Source organism: Clarias gariepinus, chromosome 20, assembly GCF_024256425.1.
Source record: "Clarias gariepinus isolate MV-2021 ecotype Netherlands chromosome 20, CGAR_prim_01v2, whole genome shotgun sequence".
Lineage (NCBI taxonomy): Eukaryota > Metazoa > Chordata > Actinopteri > Siluriformes > Clariidae > Clarias > Clarias gariepinus.
In genome coordinates this window covers 27679675-27699551 of record NC_071119.1, presented here as the reverse complement: position 1 = coordinate 27699551, position 19877 = coordinate 27679675, and the positions used below count along the sequence as shown (strand labels likewise).

At 38.6% G+C, this 19877-nt stretch overlaps 1 protein-coding gene across 1 annotated transcript; it reads right to left on the bottom strand.

The window, feature by feature from the left end:
* Nucleotides 1-5436: 5436 nt before the first annotated feature.
* Nucleotides 5437-19436, bottom strand: LOC128508456 (SLAM family member 7-like). Its single transcript, XM_053479801.1, has 3 exons — nt 19364-19436; nt 5876-6181; nt 5437-5786 (listed from the first exon to the last, which is right to left on the bottom strand). Exons 1-3 carry the CDS (start codon nt 19434-19436, stop codon nt 5437-5439), a joined length of 729 nt encoding a protein of 242 aa, XP_053335776.1.
* Nucleotides 19437-19877: the final 441 nt, after the last annotated feature.

Genomic DNA, 19877 nt, shown 5'->3' with positions numbered 1-19877 from the left:
CACTTTCCCCTTCCGCGAATGCGAACGATTTGAAAATATTTTCCGCTTCAATGCCCATAGCATATATTAACGTGCTTATCTGTACCTCTTTGTCCTCCTTACTCAGTTTTGTAGCAACCCTGTAGCGTGAGAACCTCTGTCTCCAGGACGGCCACTCTGTTGGACGACCAAAGTTGAAACTGTCTGGGGGATTGAATTTCGCCATTTATTTATTTTTTTCTTTACACTTTTACTTCTGACACCATGTCTCGTATTTATTTACCAGAAGGCATTTGTTTGTTGCTTTCTCGTTTATTTAGAATATAGTGGAACAGCACACAATACCGTGTGCTCTCTTACACACACACCACACAACAGTGTTCCCCTTCTTTGCTGGTGCCTGCAGATGTATATGTAACTCACTGAGGCCCCCTAGCTGGTGGATGATATAACACATTAACCAGTATACAATACCCTGACAAGGACGTGAATCATAACAGCTGGTGTCTTAAGGAGACAGAGGCTGGGTCTTTGCCTTTGTTTTAAACCTCATACTGTATGCGCTTTTGTGTCTCTCATACCTTAGTGTATACCTCAGTGTATATTTAATGATAAACTTTTTTTTTTTTTATTTGTGATCAAAGAATGTTTTCTCCCATGTAATTTCTGCTAATGCTCCTGTTTTGCTAACCATAAATTAGAAAATGTGTCACCTGATAATTACTGAACATGACTAGAGTCAAAAAAAGTAGCTACAGTAAGTAGTCTTTTCAGAAAAAATAAAACAGGATACCTAGTGTTTGAGTGAACAACTTTCAGCAGCTAGTTTATTTTTCATTCAGTATTAAATCAGGACAAAGAATCTTCGCACTAAAGCGTCTGTTGTTCGCTCGCTCTAATACAACTGTGTTGAACAACGCTTTAAATTAAATGAAATTATCCTTTTTAGATTGATATATCATACCAATATTAAAAGGTAGGTTTTTTTTATAATTTTATGATGAATCAATAGACTAATTTGCAATGTTCATGTTTAGTATAATAATTTAATAAGCTTTCTTCTGCTTATCCTGTCCCAGGAGACTTGGGGCACGAGGCAGGGTACACCATGGACAGGTTGCCAATCAATCACAGGGCACAAGCATACACACACTCACACACTTATTCACACACTACAGGCAATTTGGGAAAGCCACTTAGCCTAATCTGCAAGTCTTTGTAATGTGGGAGGAAACCAGAGGACCTGGAGGAAACCCACCAAGCACGGGAAGAACATTCATAACCCATGCACACACAGACCCTGAGGAGGAAATCCAACCCAACCCCTTAAGAAGCAAGATGACAGAGCTGATTTCTACACTACCCTGCCAGCATGTTCCAGTTGTGAGCTTCTTTGTGGCTGCACTACGCTTACTCACGCATGTGCTCGATTCAGATACACCAACTTAAATCCTTTTAATACCTGGATTAGAAAGTCATGCCTTGTTTAAGTGAATCTAAATGAGGTGATATTTGTGTAGTAGTGGAGCAGCCAAAAAACTTAAATTATTTGTGCACTAATTTGTGTGATTTGTGAGGTGCAGTACATCAGATGGACACCAGGCAGCCAGACATACTAGATTTTAAAATAATACTACAAAATAAAATAAATAAATAAAATTAAGCAGATTTGATGGATTTATTAATTTATTAATTGTAGGTTTAGGTTTAATCTGTTTTATTGGTAAAGTAATTTAAAAAGCATTTGTCTTTTTTTTTTTTTTGTAAAATATCTCTGCGTAACCTGGTGTGTAGTTTGGAAACTGAACTCCATAGAAAGATAATGTATCATTAAAGAAGGAACATGTTTGCAAAAGCACCCTGACACCACACAAGAACAAAATTCCTCATTAGCAAAAATGCATATTATTGCATGTTATTATGACATTAAAATGTTTTATAGTGCTTTATTTAATTTTTTTTAAATGAAATATTTGATGCTGTAAATTTTGTCACATGCATTGTATCAAGGTAAAGGGTGCCAATAGTTCTGGAGTTCAGCTTGATATTTAAATAATTTTGCATGAGTGACATATTTAGTGACAGTTTTTTAAAAAAAAAAATAGCAGCATGTACATGCAGATCAAATGATTGTCATGTGGTGTGCAGTGTGAACTGACTTGCGAGACTATGGTTTACACACCTGCACATGCACACACTCACTTAGCCGAAGTGTGTGAGGACAAATCCACATGCTTGGGGGGTTTCTTTGAAATACACAGAAAGAGCTAAAGATTTTTTAAAACCCAGTTTCACTTGACATCCTGCAAAACTCGTTATACCCTTAACATTTCCAACATAAAACTTTGTGTTCAAATCACACTACAGAGATTCTGATACATCATTCTGTTAAAAACAAGTAAAGTAGCTAATAGAAACTAACAGCAGGTGGCACGGTGGTGTAGTGGTTAGCACTGTCGCTTTGCACCTCCAGGGTCCGGGTTGGATTCCCGGCCATGCTCGATTCCCAGCTCTGTGTGCATGGAGTTTGCATGTTCTCCCTGTGTTTGGTGGGTTTCCTCCGGGTACTCCGGTTTCCTCCCACAGTCCAAAGATATGCAGTTTAGGCTAATTGGCGTTTCCAAATTGTGGATCACAAATATTGTGGGATTTAAGACTACCTGAGGTAATAATGGTTATGCAAGTTAATATGCAAATGGAGAAAGAAAAAACAGGAAAAGACAAATAACATTTACTTCTTTCATATTTCTATATTATATATATTTTGTTCTTATTTGTACAGTATATTTTTATTCTTATTTTATCTTAGGTAGCACAGTATATTTTTACTTTTACTAGTTAATTTCATTTTCCTGCAATATTTATTTTACTGCAATATATCTTTATTTTTACTTGTACAGTATATTTTACCAGTTAACTTTATTTTCTACCGTATTACCTTTTATTTATATTTATTCTTATGTTTAAGTTTTTATTTTAAGGTCATTGGTAGTCGAAAAAGCATTTCACTGCATATCGTACTGTGTATGACTGTGTACGTGACAAATAAAATTTGAATTTGAATTTAAGTTTTGAATTTGACATGTTCCTGAGGCACAACTGAAAACTGTACTTAAAGTGTAACTTCACACAGATGATCCTATGATGTACCGCGTATTATGAAAACTACAGCTGGGGGCGGAGCTTTTTCTTACAAAGCCCCAAAGTTATGGAATAGTCTTCCAATAGTGTTCGGGACTCAAACACAGTCTCAGTGTTTAAGTCCAGGCTAAAAACCTATTTATTTAATCAAGCATTTTTATAAATAGATTAGCCATAGGTAAAGGAGCAGATCAACTTACAATAACTGAAAAACATTTTGTACAGGAGATGAAGAGCTTTATTGAAATAAATAACCTTCATTATAAAATGTAAAAGATGTTAATTTAAACTTCTGCCTGGGGGTTTGACCTGAAAAAAGCCCTTTAAAAATATTTGTTGTATTTGGAAAATACAAGAAAAAAAAAGGTTAGGAAAACTTTCTAATTTGTGAATCCTTTTTAAGCATGTGAAATGAACTGGTTGGATGAAATGTCTGAAATCGTGTTGTCCATTTGAGCTGAACAATAACATAAACACACTTCAGTTCTGGTTTATTCTGTCCTGATGTTGCTGTAGTCTGATGTTCTCTCCGGTCGAATTTGGTCATAAACAGTTGTTAGTTGGCATGCTTCTTCAGGGACACGTTCTAATATATTTGGCTGTTTAAATGAGAGAGAGAGAGAGAGAGAGAGATCAGAGCATTTACAGTATCTGAGAGTAAGACTGAGTGTGTGTGTGAATACAGAATACTGAACTTCTTCTTTTAGTCCTTCACTTGCAGATGAGTCTGGTCAGTAAAGATTTATTTGTCAATAATGACAGCCTGACAGACACTGACTGGAAAACTAATCAGGATATAAATGAGACTTTTTATCATGTTAAGTGTGAACGCATGCTTGTGCACCTGTTTGATAGAATTGCAATTTAAAATAAAAAGTAAATTCCAAATGGATAAATTCCTGATTAGCATAATGTAAATCGCTTGTATTATTAATGCAGGTTTACTAAGAAGTGAGTTGAGATGAAGAGGTAAATTTCACTGGTGCTTTTCTGTCCTTCTAAAAGCTTATAAAGACAAATACCTGCCTTCTCTACTCCGACGGGATTCATTTTGTTTCTTTTTCCACAGATACACAACCATCAAGATCACTGCCGCTGATAACAGCACAGTACATATGACAGGAATGATCACACCGGTCCGAGAATCATTAACATTACCTTCTGTAAAAAAGAAAAACCAACAACAAAAAACAGAATGTTGTTTAATTGACAAAAAACAAACTAACTACCACAAGAAAAAAAAGGAAAAAAAAGTATCATCAGTGCTGCCCAGATGTCTTTTATTTTTTTAAATAACATTATGTATTCTCCTGTACTATGTTTGTGGATAAAATAGAAATTGTTAAGTGTATTTTATGAGATGTTTTATGAACACTGCTAAACTGAATATTATTTATATTTACACATACAGTTTATCACAAACAAGACAATTTTACATGCATCTAAAGCCGGCCTTGCACATACCTGCAATCTAAATAAAAATAAGACAAGAATAAGCATGGTGTGTCCATGACCTGAGCTGATGTTCCTCTGGCTTTACATGGGGAATGCATAATAACATGTAGTATGTAATTAATTATATTACAAAATTTGCAGCATTATTTAAAAAAACACACACGTGAGTAAAATCTTTAAAAAGCACACGTGAGTAAAATCTGAAAATACTCAGGATTAAACAGGAGATAAGTGTTGTACCACCTCACTGAGGTACTGAAGGTTTGCCATAACCAGTCAGGACATACATTATAGTTTAATACATCTCAGTTATAATAAAGATGAGGTTATAGATTTATCTGCAACAGAGGATGAGAAATCATTTAGAAATGGATCAGCAGCAGTCAGTGTTAACCTCAGCATGAGAAATCTCTCTGTACTGTATATAGAACATGTTCATAATGTTGTAAAAAACCTAAACTAGGTGCAGGTCATGGGAAATGATGTAGATTATAAAGTGTAACATCAGCAATTCACTGGAAGGACACATGCAGTTACATGCCTACAATATAATACACTGATATTAATTATTCAGGACATAAAACTCTCTCTCAAAAACCCTCTCCTCACATCATGTCGGAGTTAGAGTTACAGTAATTATTAAGTTAAATGTAACAGATGTTTATCTGCTTAACAAATATAAGTAATAATTAATGAGAATTCAACTTTATGTATTCACGCCAAGCTGCTGATTAATTCTGTATTGTGTTTAGTCAGAAGATGCTGATTAAATTTAAGTGAATCTACAAATCAAATCTTTACATCCGTCCACTCATTCTAACACATTACAATTATTATTTTACTAGAAAAGCTCAACACTGTTTAATATTTACTGATCACATTAATGACCTCATAACAGACAGTGTTGTGTATTTTGCAGTCTCGTCTCGTACCTGTGTTCAGAGAGCAGGAGTGTGTGATGATTGTGGTTGTCTTGTCACTGACTGGGTTGGAAGCCACACAGCTGAAGGTGCAATTGTTCGTCTTCTTTATTTCTAGATGAAGATTCAGTGTGATGTCGGATGTGTCGCTGCTGCTGGTCTGGTTTAATAAAATACCGTCTTCATATAAAGACAGCTTCAGTCCTCTGACGTTCCTCACAGAACACAGGAATGAACAGAACTCTGAAGTATTGGAGGCTGAGTTCATCACCTGAGGAGCTGAAACTCTCTCTGTACAGAAACATCAGGAACAATCTGATAAGTTAAGAGTTTAAGGTTCTTTATTGTTTATGTCTAAAATCTGTGAAGAACAGACTCACCGTACACCTCCAACTGATAATCCTGTTTTCCCTTCTGCTCTTTAGTGCTCTCCACTGTGTAAAGTCCTGAATCATCTGTTCTCAGGTCTGAGAGAGTGAAGAACCCACTCTGACTGACCCACTGAAGACGATTCACAAACTTCTCACTCAGCTCTGTGTCACTCTGTTTATTCAACACCAGTCCAACTATGTCACCTTTATAATTTATATAACCAGAAACAGGGACACTGATGGGGAATGTAACAGAGTCTCCTACAGCACCGATCAGATCCTGAACTGAAGATTCATCAGCAGAGCTGAAGATCACTGAGAGAGGAAACAGAACTGAGAGTGAGTTTCATGTAGCAGTCATAATAAACCACATGAAAGTTTTTTGGCCTTGACCATTCTATATGATCTAGTTTATGTTTGCATCAATATGCACAACTAACATATATATATATATATATATATATATATATATATATGTAATGTATCTGAGTGTGATGTTACTTCACTGGCGGGCCACTAGGGGGCAATACTGTGCTGTGTACTGTTTGTGTGTGTGTGTGCACGGAATGCAGTAAAAGAAGAATACCACTGCTCCATGTGTTTTGTACGTTTTTTCTCTGTGGTTCCACAACAAGCAAGTAATATATATATTCCGTGCACACACACACAAACAGTACACAGCACAGTATTGCCCCCTAGTGGCCCGCCAGTGAAGTAACATCACACTCAAATACATTACATCTCCTCCCCACTTAGATCAGTTACTCCCATGTTCTTTTTTCCTACTTTAAACATTAGAACATCAGTAAAACACAATAACTGTGAGGTCATTATCAATAATAAAACAACATTGAGCAATATAAAACAGGTCACTTGACCAACCACTAACTTCTTTAGTTTACATACATTAAACATATTATGCCGTGCAGATAAATACAAAACTACAGATCTAATCTGTTAGGTGGTTTACGATTCCTTACAATTGCCTCTCATTTTGGGAAATAGCCATAGCGGGTGCAACAAGTACATTTGCATGTTGGGCTGGTGTATTAGATACAGTGTCATTAGATATCAAAGGCAGTTCTTGTTCTTGATCATTTAATGTTTGTCAGGAAGAAAAACATTTAGATAACCACATTTAAACGCTGTAGAGACTGACGGTATCGTGGTAACATATCAAATTCGATTACTGGAAGAAAAACGAAAAGAAGAAATATAAGAAATATAGCAGATTCTTATCTGGAATGGTGTTAGTAAAGCCAGGGAGTTGTACTGAAGTCGAGGTAGAGCTGGCCGTTCACGTAGAGACGGTCCACGGCGATGACCGCTCGGGAGCCCTTCTGGATTAGAGAGCGTCGAATTGGAAACAGAATTTTGCGCCGTTCCAGGATCTCTTTAGGAAACTGGTCGTTTACGCTATGTCCGTTCCTTTTAGCTCCCTGCCGCGACTTTTCACCTGCTCTTTCTGTTTGAAGAATCCAAATTTGGCCACGATAGGACGCGGCCTCGGAGCTCCAGGTCTCTTCGCACCCAGCCGATGGACTCTTTCGAGGGTGATGTTTTCCACGGTGTCTTCCGGAAGCTTTAGATACGTTTTCATGAAGGTTTTAATCGTAGCTTCTGCGTTTTCTTCAGCAGATTCCGGAATACCGGAAAACACCAAGTTTTCTCTCATGCTGCGAGACTGAAGATTTATGACGGTCTCTTTTATTTTTTTATTTTCTTCGTTCAGATGGTTTACGTTATCAGTTAGAGACTTGACAGAGTCCCGCAGCAGTGCGTTCCTCGTCTTCCTCGTTGTCCTCGCTGTTCATTCAGTTTTTCCGCCAAGTCTCCGGCATCTGACATCACCTACAGCATTTCCGGTCTCTCACCTCCTCCGGTCTAATGTTTGTGACACACTGTTTTCAGCTGGCAACAGTTCCGTTGCTTTTGTTAATTCCAGATTTAACCAGAGACATTTGATCCGCATGTCTTCTTCAGTTTTGTGCACTGTCCACTTGGATGACACTGGTCCAGACTGGGAAGAGACAGTACCAGCTTTCCATCTTTCTCCCCCACGTCTATAATCCCTGACCAGCACTGAATCTCCAACACAAAAGTCCCTGTCTTTCGCATGGAGAGCGCGGTACGAACTTTGAACTTTTTGTGCTTTCTCCACGGTCTGCTTTACACTTGACTTTAATAAGTCTAGTCGTGTTCTCAATCTGCGATAAGAACAACATTGCAGGTGTTTCTTTTGTTGTGCTGTGAGAAGTATTCCTGTACTGTAACAAGAAACTATCTAGTCTTTGTTGTAGTAATATTGGTTATTTGGATGCTTTTAACGAATGTTTAAAAGTCTGTACAAAACGCTCAGCCAACCAGTTGGTGGCTGGATAAAATGGTGCAGAGCGCACATGTTTAACACCATTCGATTTCAGAAACCATTTAAATTCCTCTGAAGTGAATTGTGGGCCATTGTCGCTCACTAAAGTTTCAGGTATGCCATAGCGACTAAAAAGACCACGCAAGACCTGGATCGTCTTGAATGACGTAGTGGAATCCATCACCAGAACTTCTGGCCATTTCGAGTTTGCATCAACAACTACTAGAAACATGCGTCCTTCAAATGGTCCCGCGTAATCGATGTGTATTCGCTGCCAAGGAGCTTCGGGCCATGCCCAAGGATGTAAAGGCGATAGGGCTGGGAATTTCTGATTTTGTTGACAGGACATGCAGGTTTTGGATTTTTCCTTAATCTGCGCATCCATGTTTGGCCACCAGATGTAACTACGTGCAAAAGCCTTAATTTTTAATACACCTGGGTGTCCCGTGTGTAAATCCTCTAAGACTTGATGTCTCAAATTTGGTGGAACAATAACTCGCTGTCCGCACATTAGACAGTCCTGCAAAAGTGATAGCTCCTCCTTCCTCATGAGATAAGGTTTTAAAACATTTTCTGAGTCTTTGATCAGTGGAAATACCCCGGTGGATATCATTTCCTTTACCCGACAGAGAATCGGATCGGTCCTGGTTTCTTTTCGGATATCGCTGCTGCAGACTGAAAGTACATCCATTTTGTTTATGAGATAACTCTCTAATGCATCTTTACTGTCTTTGTGCTGTACAGGCAGCGGTAAACGGGATAAACCATCTGCGTTCCCTTGATTGTCAGCACTCCTATACTGAATAGTGTAGTTATGCGCAGCCAACAGGAGAGCCCACCTTTGAAGTCTAGCCGCAGCCATGGAGGGAGTCGCTTTGTTTGGGTGGAGTATGGTGGTAAGTGGACGATGGTCGGTCATTAATGTGAAGTGATGTCCATATAGGTATGTGTAAAACTTCCGTACTCCGAAAATTAATTCTTATGCTTCTCGCTCCAGCTATGCATAGTTTTGCTCTGCTTTACTTAAGTTTCTCGAAGCGAAGTCTATGGGTCTTTCCTGCCCATCTGGCATCATATGTGAAAGTACTGCTCCCACCCCATAGGGTGAAGCATCGCACGCCAATCGGACTGGAAGTCTTGGATCGTAATGCGTAAGTACATTCGGTGTCAATAGCTGTGCCGTGATTTCCTGAAATGCTCTCTCACACTCTGGAGACCAGTTCCATTTCACCTCTTTGTGTAACATTGCATTCAGGGGGTGAAGGACTGTGGACAGGTTTGGAACGAATCTCGCATAATAATTAACCAGCCCCAGGAAAGATCTGAGTTGGCTAACATTAACCGGAATGGGTGCTTCTGCGACTGCACGCAGTTTATCTGCAGACTTGTGAAGTCCAGATGCATCGATCATGTGTCCCAAATACTCTACCGAGCTTTTGAAAAACTTACACTTCTCTCTTTTTACTTGAAGTCCACATTTCTCCAGTCTATTCAACACAGCCTCAAGATTAGCCAAATGGTGCGCATCGTCTCTTCCTGTGATTAGGATGTCGTCCAGAAAACAGTGGACGAATGGTAACCCCTGCAACACTTGTTTCATGGCTCGTTGTAATATCGCTGGGGCTGATGTGATGCCAAAAGGTAATCGGTTGTATACAAACATTCCCTTCTGTGTCGTGATGGTTAGGTATTTCCGTGAATTTTCATGTACAGGTACCTGTAGGTACGCATGTGAAAGGTCTAATTTGCTAAACCTTTGACCTCCTGCTAGTGAAGCAAACAGATCTTCAATCCGAGGTATTGGATAATTTTCGGCACATAAGGCTGGGTTTACCGTTACTTTGAAATCACCACAGATTCTACCATTTCCTCCCTTTTTGATTACAGGCACAATCGGGGTTGCCCATTCACTGAATCGTACCGGTGAAATGTTCCTGGTTTCAGATTTATGGTAGCTGTATAACCATTGAATGTCCCTAACTCTTCACTAAACACTTTCATATGTCTTTTTAGAAGGCTATCCAATGTCCCATCGTTACTGTGATGTATTGCGCTTACTGTTTTGATCTCACGCCAGTCCAGACGAATTCGGCGAAGCCACTCAGGTCCGAACAGCGGAACCGCGTTTCCTGTAACAATATACAGTGGTAAACGTGCACGTTGTTTGTTTAGCTTAACGCGCACCTTGATGACTCCTTCCGGCCGGATTACTTCGCCAGTGTACGTCTTGAGAACAACATTTGTATGGCGCAGACGAATGTGACTTAATTTATGTCTATACAGTTCCCCTGAGATAATAAAGACTGCCGCTCCGGTGTCGACTTCCATCTCCATCCGTAACCCCTCAATCTTTGGTTGTATTTTTATTACAGCTGTCCCTTCATCATTTTCCTTTTTATGATGCTCACTGGTACCGGGTTTTGCGATGTTGCCTTTATTTTTGTGAGTGTCAGTTCAGACTCCGTATCTGAACTTGTCTCTTCATTATGCTTTTCTGTCCCAGTGTCCATTTTGTGAGTTGCTTTTTTCTTTACCATCCCCTTCCTTTTTACATAGTTTCCTTTTCCGAAAACTCTCGGTATTTTCCCTTCTGTCTTTATCCTTTTGCATAACCGCGCAATGTGGCCTTTCCTTCCACAATTGTGACCAGTTGGTCTTTGTAAAAACACTCATCTTGGGTATGGTTAGACTTTCCTTATCTGTAACATTTCCCCTTCGGCGATTCTGCTGCAAAAGACATGGCATTTACTTTTAATGAGTTGCTTAAATGCTGTGATTCTCTCGATACAGCCTCCATTGACATTGCTACATCCACGGCCTTTTGGTACGTGAGCGCCGATTCGGTCAGAAGCTTCCTCTGTATTGACTTACTGCACAGGCCACACACAAATCTGTCTCTTAATGCATCATTTAAATTGTCACCAAACTCACAGTGCTCCGCCAATTTCTTTAACACGGCCACATACTGTGCAACACTTTCTCCCTCAGCTTGACTTCGTTTGTAAAACTTAAATCTTTCCGCAATCACAATAGGCCTGGGGCTAAAATGTGCTTGTAGTGTGTTTACAATCTCCCTATATGTCATAGTCCCGGGCTTCACTGGTGCAATAAGCCTACGTAAAAGTCCATAAGTGGTTGCTCCCATTACACTGAGGAAAACTGACACTGTTTTTTCGTCGTTAATGTCATTTGCTTTCACAAAGTGTTTAAAACGTTCTACATACGTAGTCCATTGCTCTCTCTCGTCTTGTCGAACGTATCAATCTGTCCGATAATTGTAGCCATCCTGACTTCTTGACTCACAGCTCGTTATTGACAGTGGGCACGTTTCACTCGTCGCCAATTTATGTTATGTTTGCATCAATATGCACAACTAACATATATATATATATTACATTACTTGCTTGTTGTGGAACCACAGAGAAAAACAGTACAAGACACATGGAGCAGCGGTATTCTTCTTTTACTGCATTCCGTGCACACACACACAAACAGTACACAGCACAGTATTGTGGCCACTAGTGGCCCGCCAGTGAAGTAACATCACACTCAAATACATTACAATCTAGTTTATAATCTAGGATCGTTGTAACATTTTAACATTATATTTAATAATCAAAACTCTCAATTATGTAATGCTAATATCACACATGAAGAATTCGTTTCTCAAGTAAGGGCTTTGCTCTTTTTCTTCCTGTTCTTCTAAAAGGAGTCTGTGTACAAACCTGTGGGAATGGATTGTAAAAGCATGCACACAGAATTATGAACATAGGGATCTGAGCGCAGGGATAGTTAAACTGAGGGAACAAATTACAAAACTGTTGTGACAGATTGTTTTTGTTTTTTTTTCTCCTCTAGGTGACTTCCAGGGCTCCAAAGAATTGCTAATTATATTTGCAATTGCGTTTCCCATATGTGGACGCACAAAGTGTGACATAATTCAAATGCAATTGCAAACTTTGCATTACCGTTTGCTTTTTCGCAAACGCACACTGACTGCCAAATTTCAAATGAAAAAGGAAAGTCCATTTGCATTTCCCATGTCTTACAAGTCTCGAGCCTGTCATAGCAAAATTACAACATTTGCTTTTTCACTTTCTCTGCGTTTCACATGAAGCCGGCAAAACTCAAACGCAATCGCTACACGGAAACCTGTCAATCAGCATCAGAGGCGCGTATATACTGTGGGGTGGGATTGTGTGGGGAGTGACAGCGCTCGCAGTCGCCGACCAGGAGGGGGAAATACGAACAATGGAGGTGAACCGAGATTATCTTATTTGTTAATCAAGAAATGAACTTACAAAAATGACAAATTACATATTTTCTGACACTGAAGTGGACAGAGAAGCTATTACAAATAAATATATATTTTAGATCTTCCCCTGTTAGAGCCGGAGCTAAATGTGTCAGAAACGCTGCTTACCGGTGTTATGCGCTAAAATGCCCCCCTGCCATGGATTGCTCCCCCCCTCAAATATATCAAATATAATATAAGAACATAATAGAACATTGATAGGTTTATTATTATCAAATATGATATTACTATTATAATGAAGCCTAGGCACGTGACAGCCGTCAATAACATTAATACAAATTCTTGTATAATGTTTATTTTGTGGCACATTTATTTTTTAGGGGTTTGTCATGAATATGCAAATAAACATTTATATATATATATATATATATATATATATATATATATATATATATGATCAAAATAAATATTGTTTATTATGAAAAGTTAGACAAAACTAATTTTATTATAGAATAAACAATATAAAAGTATATTGTGATTATTATAACAAAGTGTTGTATATAAAAAACTATTAATATTTCTATTTTTTCATATATAACATATAAATTTTTTTTTTATATTTGTACAGGCATGTTATTCACAAGTTCTGACGCGTGTCTTTATTGTTACACAGTGTCACTCACGACTCCAGACGTTTCGTTGATTTCTTTGTCTCTTGTTTTATTTTCAACATCAAAGCGCAACGGTTGTTACAGTTTCTTGCATAAATCCACTGTAGTCACGACAAGTCGTTTGCTGTGTTCTGTAGCTTCGATAGATTACAGCTACAACAACTTACTTTACTGTATCCTTTAGCTTACAGTATCACGGTCAAAAGCTTGTGTTCTCCATACCTTTCTGTATCCTTCCGTGTCTTAACAACAACTGAACAACTAACGTGTGTGATAGACATGCAGATACACAACTGTGGGATGATGTCACAGAACAACTTATGAAATGATGTCACAATATGACTTACGAGTATAATACTAAATGCTTAAACTAATAAACTCAATTGACTTAATGTATGACGCTTAACCAACAGGCGTAATGCTTAACGCTTAACTAACAGACTTAATGCTTAATGCTTAACTAATAGATTGAAATGAAATAAACACAACAACAAATCACAAGAATGAAATATGGCCCTTACATTTCCAGCCCCTAATTGACAGACAGGAAGACTGACAATTACACACTTTTTTTTTTTTTTTTACAATAGGGCCACAAAATTAACTTTCTTAACATTTTAAACATTTTGTTTACGGTTTAACATAAGGTATTCATATCACTGCGTACCAAATAAAAGGAACATACAGTAACTACTTTATAAGGTAATTAACAGTTCATTTCACATATGAGGCACAGCTTTCGATGGGTCTTTCCAGTGTACTGGTTTTAGTTTTGACCAGCACACGTCTCACAAGTCCTTTTTTTTTTTAAAGTCCGGGAGGCAAGTTTGGCTGTTTTTTCATCATCAGCAGGTGGTTAGGTGTCAGGGGCTCCAGGTCTGTGGGATCGTCTGTAGCAATGGTAAGGCGACGGTCATTCATTATAGCTTCCACCTCACACAGGAATGTATGCAAGCTCTCATCGTTTAGTGTTTGTTCTTTTAATACGGACCTCAGGATCTTTCTGACTGATCTTATCTGTCTTTCCCATATTCCACTGAAATGAGACCCAGCAGGAGGATTAAATATCCATTGTATCCCCTTTTGCATGAGGACGCCTTCAATTTTTGACTGATTCCACTGTTGGATAACTTTACGCAATTCAATCTCAGCACCTATAAAGTTTGTTCCATTAGCACTTCTCATAACTGACACCTGGCCTCTTCTGCACATGAAGCGTCGAATAGCATTTAAGCAGGAGTCTGTATCTAATGACTGCGCGACTTCAATGTGCACGGCTCTTGTTGTCAGACAAGTAAACAATACGCCATATCTTTTAACATTACTTCTACCTCGTTTGACCTCGAAGGGTCCAAAATAGTCCACCCCTACGTTAGTGAACGGCGGATGATCTGGTGTTATTCTCACGTGGCAGTTCTAACATTTTCTGTTCGCTAGTCTTTGCTCTGATTTTTCTACATGTCACACAACTGGACAGAAACTTTCTCACAAGGGAATTTATAGTCGTAATCCAGTATTTTTGCCGCAGTTATGAAAGCAGATAATTTCTTCCACAATGTCCGACCTGTTTGTGAATGTCTCTTAAGATTAAGGTTGTAATGTGTGAGTCTTTGGGTATAATGACTGTGTGTTTTACATGCTCAGGGATTGCAGACCTACCCAGACGTCCTCCTACTCTTAGCACTCCATCCTGCAGTACTGGATCTAGTTTGGAGAGACAGCTGTTTCTTTATACGGATGCATTACCCTTTTGTAACATGGAAATTTCGTATTTGAATTTTTTGGTTTTGGACGAACTTAAAGGAGTCATACAGGCCTACATGCACTTTTTTAAGCTGTTTGGACTAAACTGTGTGTTAGGAGAGTGCGTACACAACCACTCTACGATGATAAAGAGCCGCCCAGTGGTTTTCTTTTTATTTATTACAATAACATGCCCCTTTTGAAATCAGGACAATCACAAATGCCTGTCGATGTGACGCCACACCACAAGAGGCCGCTCCTACACTAGTTGATTGACACTGGTGTTTTAGCAAAGACCCGCCCCGAGTGAGAAGAAGCTGTCGGCCATTGTTTTTCGCCGCTGGAGCAAAATGGCGCCTAAGCGAGTGTTGTGTACAGTTGTTGGGTGTAATAGCGAACACAGCAGTCGTCATTCACTACCTAGGGTTAGTGACCTAGGGTACCTACCTAGGGTTAGGTATCTGAGCCACTGAGGGCGCAGTGGCTGAATTTAGTTTTTAAAGTTAACGTCCCCGCTGATTTACCTAAATGTGTTCATGTTTGCAATAATCATTTTTCACCAGACTGCTTTATAAACGCGGGTCAATATAAAGCTGGTTTTACTTTGCTCCTAAAAAATGGATCTGTACTAACGCTTCGTGTTCCTGCTTCATCTTCACCAGGCTTCATCTGCACCAGGTGAGTGTGATTTCTTTTTCTATGACTCTTTGCAGATCGCCTTTTCTAATAATCACGATGAATGCGGAGTGTAAGTTAACTTATACTCTCATAGAACATGGTTATGGCTTCTTCTCTGTGTACATCCGTCTCTATATAATCCCTAATCGCCCATTTATAATAAACAATGCATTAAGGTGATTGTCTAGTGATAGTCGGAAAACTATATTATGCTTACCTTTGTTACGTTAGATGGTTTATAACGATGTCTGTCGAAGATTAAGAAGTCATGTAAACACATCAGTAAACACATCGCGTCCGTATCTCTCTCAGTAAGCTTCTCCACTTTATGTTGTTATTGCTCGCGGCAGCGTAACAGCCCGTTAATTCATGCCCATGCAGTGATGAGAAAGACAAATCGAGTCGATGCACGTCCATTCTTTTCATTTCTGCATTGCCAGGCGATATTACAAACTTCCGCGTAGGTTCCGTACTTAAATCAAACCAAAAACGACTGAAGAAAACAGGCTCAGGCTCTATATTTCAGCATTTTCCAGTTTGGACTGCATTACCCACAAAGCACTGCGTTGTCGGCAATGCTTTGTGGGTAATGCAGTCCAAAGCATTGCCCGCACTGGACTACACTTCCGTGGCTATACCCCACGTGTGTTGTGAAGACACGCCCCACAGAACTGGGGGGGTGGGCTCAGCAGAGGTCATGAGCATTTAAATTAGCATGTACTGAAACAGGTTGCTGAGAACAGAGCTAGTTTTTACCAGTTAAAAGTAGTGTTTTTTTACACAATCCTTTTGAATTTTTAATTAACGTATAATATAAACTTTTCATTAGGACCCTAAAGATCATATTAACATTTAATGAAAAATGGGATGTGTAGGACCTTTAATAACTTAGTTTTCTGCCCTTTTTAAGTCCTTAATTGTTAGAGACTTATGGTTTTCTGTTATTGAGTTATTTGCCTGTCCCTTAATCCTTTTTGTTCTCTGTTTAAGCATATACTGTCGGTCCAAAACATAGAGTCCAGCAATTCTATTTCCAGTTGACCTTTCAACATTTTGTCGTTGTTCACGGCAACCACTGCTGCTGTCAATTCTATTCGGGGGATAGTGGTTTGTTTCAGGGGCGCTACGCGAGAATTCCCCATCATAAATGCACAGTGCTTGAGTCCATCAGTATTTACTAACTTAATGTATGAGACAACTCCATATCCCATTTCACTTGCATCTGAAAAGTGAAGTTGTGCTGTAGTTGTAACTTCAAAGTCAACTGGTTTTACACATCTTGCTACACTAAACTCAGACAATTGATGCAACTCTTGTTGCCAGGCCTTCCATCTTTTTATAAATTGTTCGGGAACGTCATTATCCCAAGCGAGTATTCTTTACACAACTGCTGAATTAAGATCGTAGCTGGCAGTATGACTGGTGCGAGGAGGCCTAAGGGGTCATAAATTGAACTAGTGACTGACAAGATTCCTCTTCTAGTCACAGGCCGCTCTTTTAAACTAATCTTGAACTTGAGCGTGTCTGAATTAATACACCACAGCACCCCTAGAGCTCTCTCAACAGGGAGTGCATCTTTACTCAAATCTAAGTCCCTCATGTCTTTGATTCTTTCACTCTCAGGGATGGAAGTTAGTAATGTGTGACTATTACTTGCCAACTTGGTGTGGTGAAACCCTCCACTTGCGCAAAGGTTAGTGAGATTGTTATACAACGCAACTGCTTGATTATGACTAGAAACGGACTTCAAGCAGTTGTCTTTGTAGAAGTATTTAAGTACTGTGTTTACTGCGGTTTTCTTCTGCCGTTTTCCTAAGGGCGAAGTTAGCTACACTTGGAGATGATTTTGCACCAAACTGATGGACGACCATTTATCAATGTTGTGCTACTGTGGAATGTTTTCCACTGAGACTGGGATGCTCTTTTGTGTGAACACTTTGGGGAGTTCAGACCACTAACCTCTAAGTCAGTAAGCACATAACTTTCTACTTGTTTCCTAGCATTCATGGTGCTTAACATGATGTCAATTTTTTTACCTTGTGCATATTTTTGTGCAATGACTCTGTGCAGATTTAGCGGAACTACCTGGGTCCATAAAGGCATACACTTCTACTGTCTTATTACCTTTCTTGGGCTTTATTTTAACAGGTACAATGGAGAGAATACAATCATCTCCAGCCCTGTTACAGGCGCTTGTTTCATTACTCACTGTAACAGGCAGTGTTTTAACTGGTTTGGTTTCATCGGCCTTTACGGTTATTTGAGCTGTGTCTTGTGCTGCAATGTGTAACATGCGAGGGTGTTTCTTTGGGCACAGCTGACGTGATTTTTCTGGTGCAGTCTCTGCTTAGGTGTCCTTTTACTAAACAGCCAAAGCAGAATGCATTCCAATTTGTCCTTATATGTCTTAGCGTTAAACTGGTTAAACGTGCATGTTATTCAAGTGTTTTTTTGTTACACAGTGTCACTCACGACTCCAGACGTTGTTGATTTCTTTGTCTCTTGTTTTATTTTCAACATCAAAGCCCAACGGTTGTTACAGTTTCTTGCATAAATTCACTGTAGTCACGACAAGTCGTTTGCTGTGTTCTGTAGCTTCAGTAGATAACAGTAACATTAACTTACTTTACTGTATCCTTTAGCTTACAGTATCATGGTCAAAGGCTTGTGTGCTCCACACCTTTCTGTATCCTTCCGTGTCTTAACAACAACTGAACAACTAACGTGTGTGATAGACATGCAGCTTCACAACTGTGGGATGATGTCACAGAACAACTTATGAAATGATGTCACAATATGACTTACGAGTATAATACTAAATGCTTAAACTAATAAAATCAATGGACTTAATGTATAACGCTTAACCAACAGACGTAATGCTTAACGCTTAACTAACAGACTTAATGCTTAATGCTTAACTAATAAATTGAAATGAAATAAACACAACAACAAATCACAAGAATGAAATATGGCCCTTACAATATTGCTTATTTTATTTTATTATCTTATGTAATTTGTAATTTGTAAAACATTAACCTATGAATTTATGTTTTAATATAATATTTTAGGGGGGCATTTTAGTGCATAACACCCCGGTGCTTATAAGAGACAGAGGAACTAAGGGACCATCATCAGGAAGAATATTTTCATAGATGTGTAAACTGTAAAGTATGATTTAACACTGTAAAGACTTATACCCGTAATGTATTCTCACATCACATACACTACACACACGTTTAAAAATAACTTCTCAAAGCCCCCTTTATTCTAGTAAACATTAAAAGAGGATTCACATTAGAGAGCAAACAGATTTTCCCGGATCCGATTACAAACCTGTCCTGTTTCCACGCAACAGCACAATTTTAAAGTCGAATAACCAAACCGCCCAAAACCAGAGGGATCCTACATTTATCATGTTTTTAAAATTAAAGTACACTTTATTATTTAGTAATGGGAATTCATGTGTGTGTGTGTGTGTGTCTGTTTCCCTTCATACTGTAACTTAAAACCTCATTGTTACTTCCGAACAGGGGTTTTGCTCTAAATTAAATGAAATTTTAAATTAAAATTAATATAATATAATTGAACATTAAGTTGAAATAATATAACCTGGTGTTATAATATAATGTTTAAGACACAATAATAAGCCGGATAAACCACAGAGTGTGTACTGAGTGTGTACTGAGTGTGTACAAGCTGATGGTTGTGTCTGTAGATAATCATCCCTCTCCCTTTGTTACTGTTATAATAAAGAACATCATCAGTCACATTCTAACACTTACCTGATAGGAACAGGAACAGCAGGATCAGGTGGGGACGGGGAACACGGGGAACACGAGGAACACTTCTTCCCATTTTGATTAAAATACTTTGCCTCATTTCATCCACATGACTTTCGGAGGGTACATTACACACGAGAATGAGTCGCTTTCAAAATGAATCTTCCCGCCTCCCTAAGGAGTGATTCAAATGATTCATCTAAAAAGATTTGTTTATTCATGTTCTAGACATATTAGTCTCACACACACACACACACACACACACATACACACACACACACACACACACACGTGTATCAAACTGTCTTCAGAATCTAAACTGTGTGAAATTATTTTTTTAAATTTCTGCATTTTAATATAACAAATGCAAGCGAATTAGAATACAGTTTTAATTGCAAGACAAAAACAAGGACCAGACTGCTGCATTTTATTAGTAATAGCTAAACGTTGGTGATCACTAATATATATATATATATATATATATATATATATATATATATTCTAAACAACAGCCAAA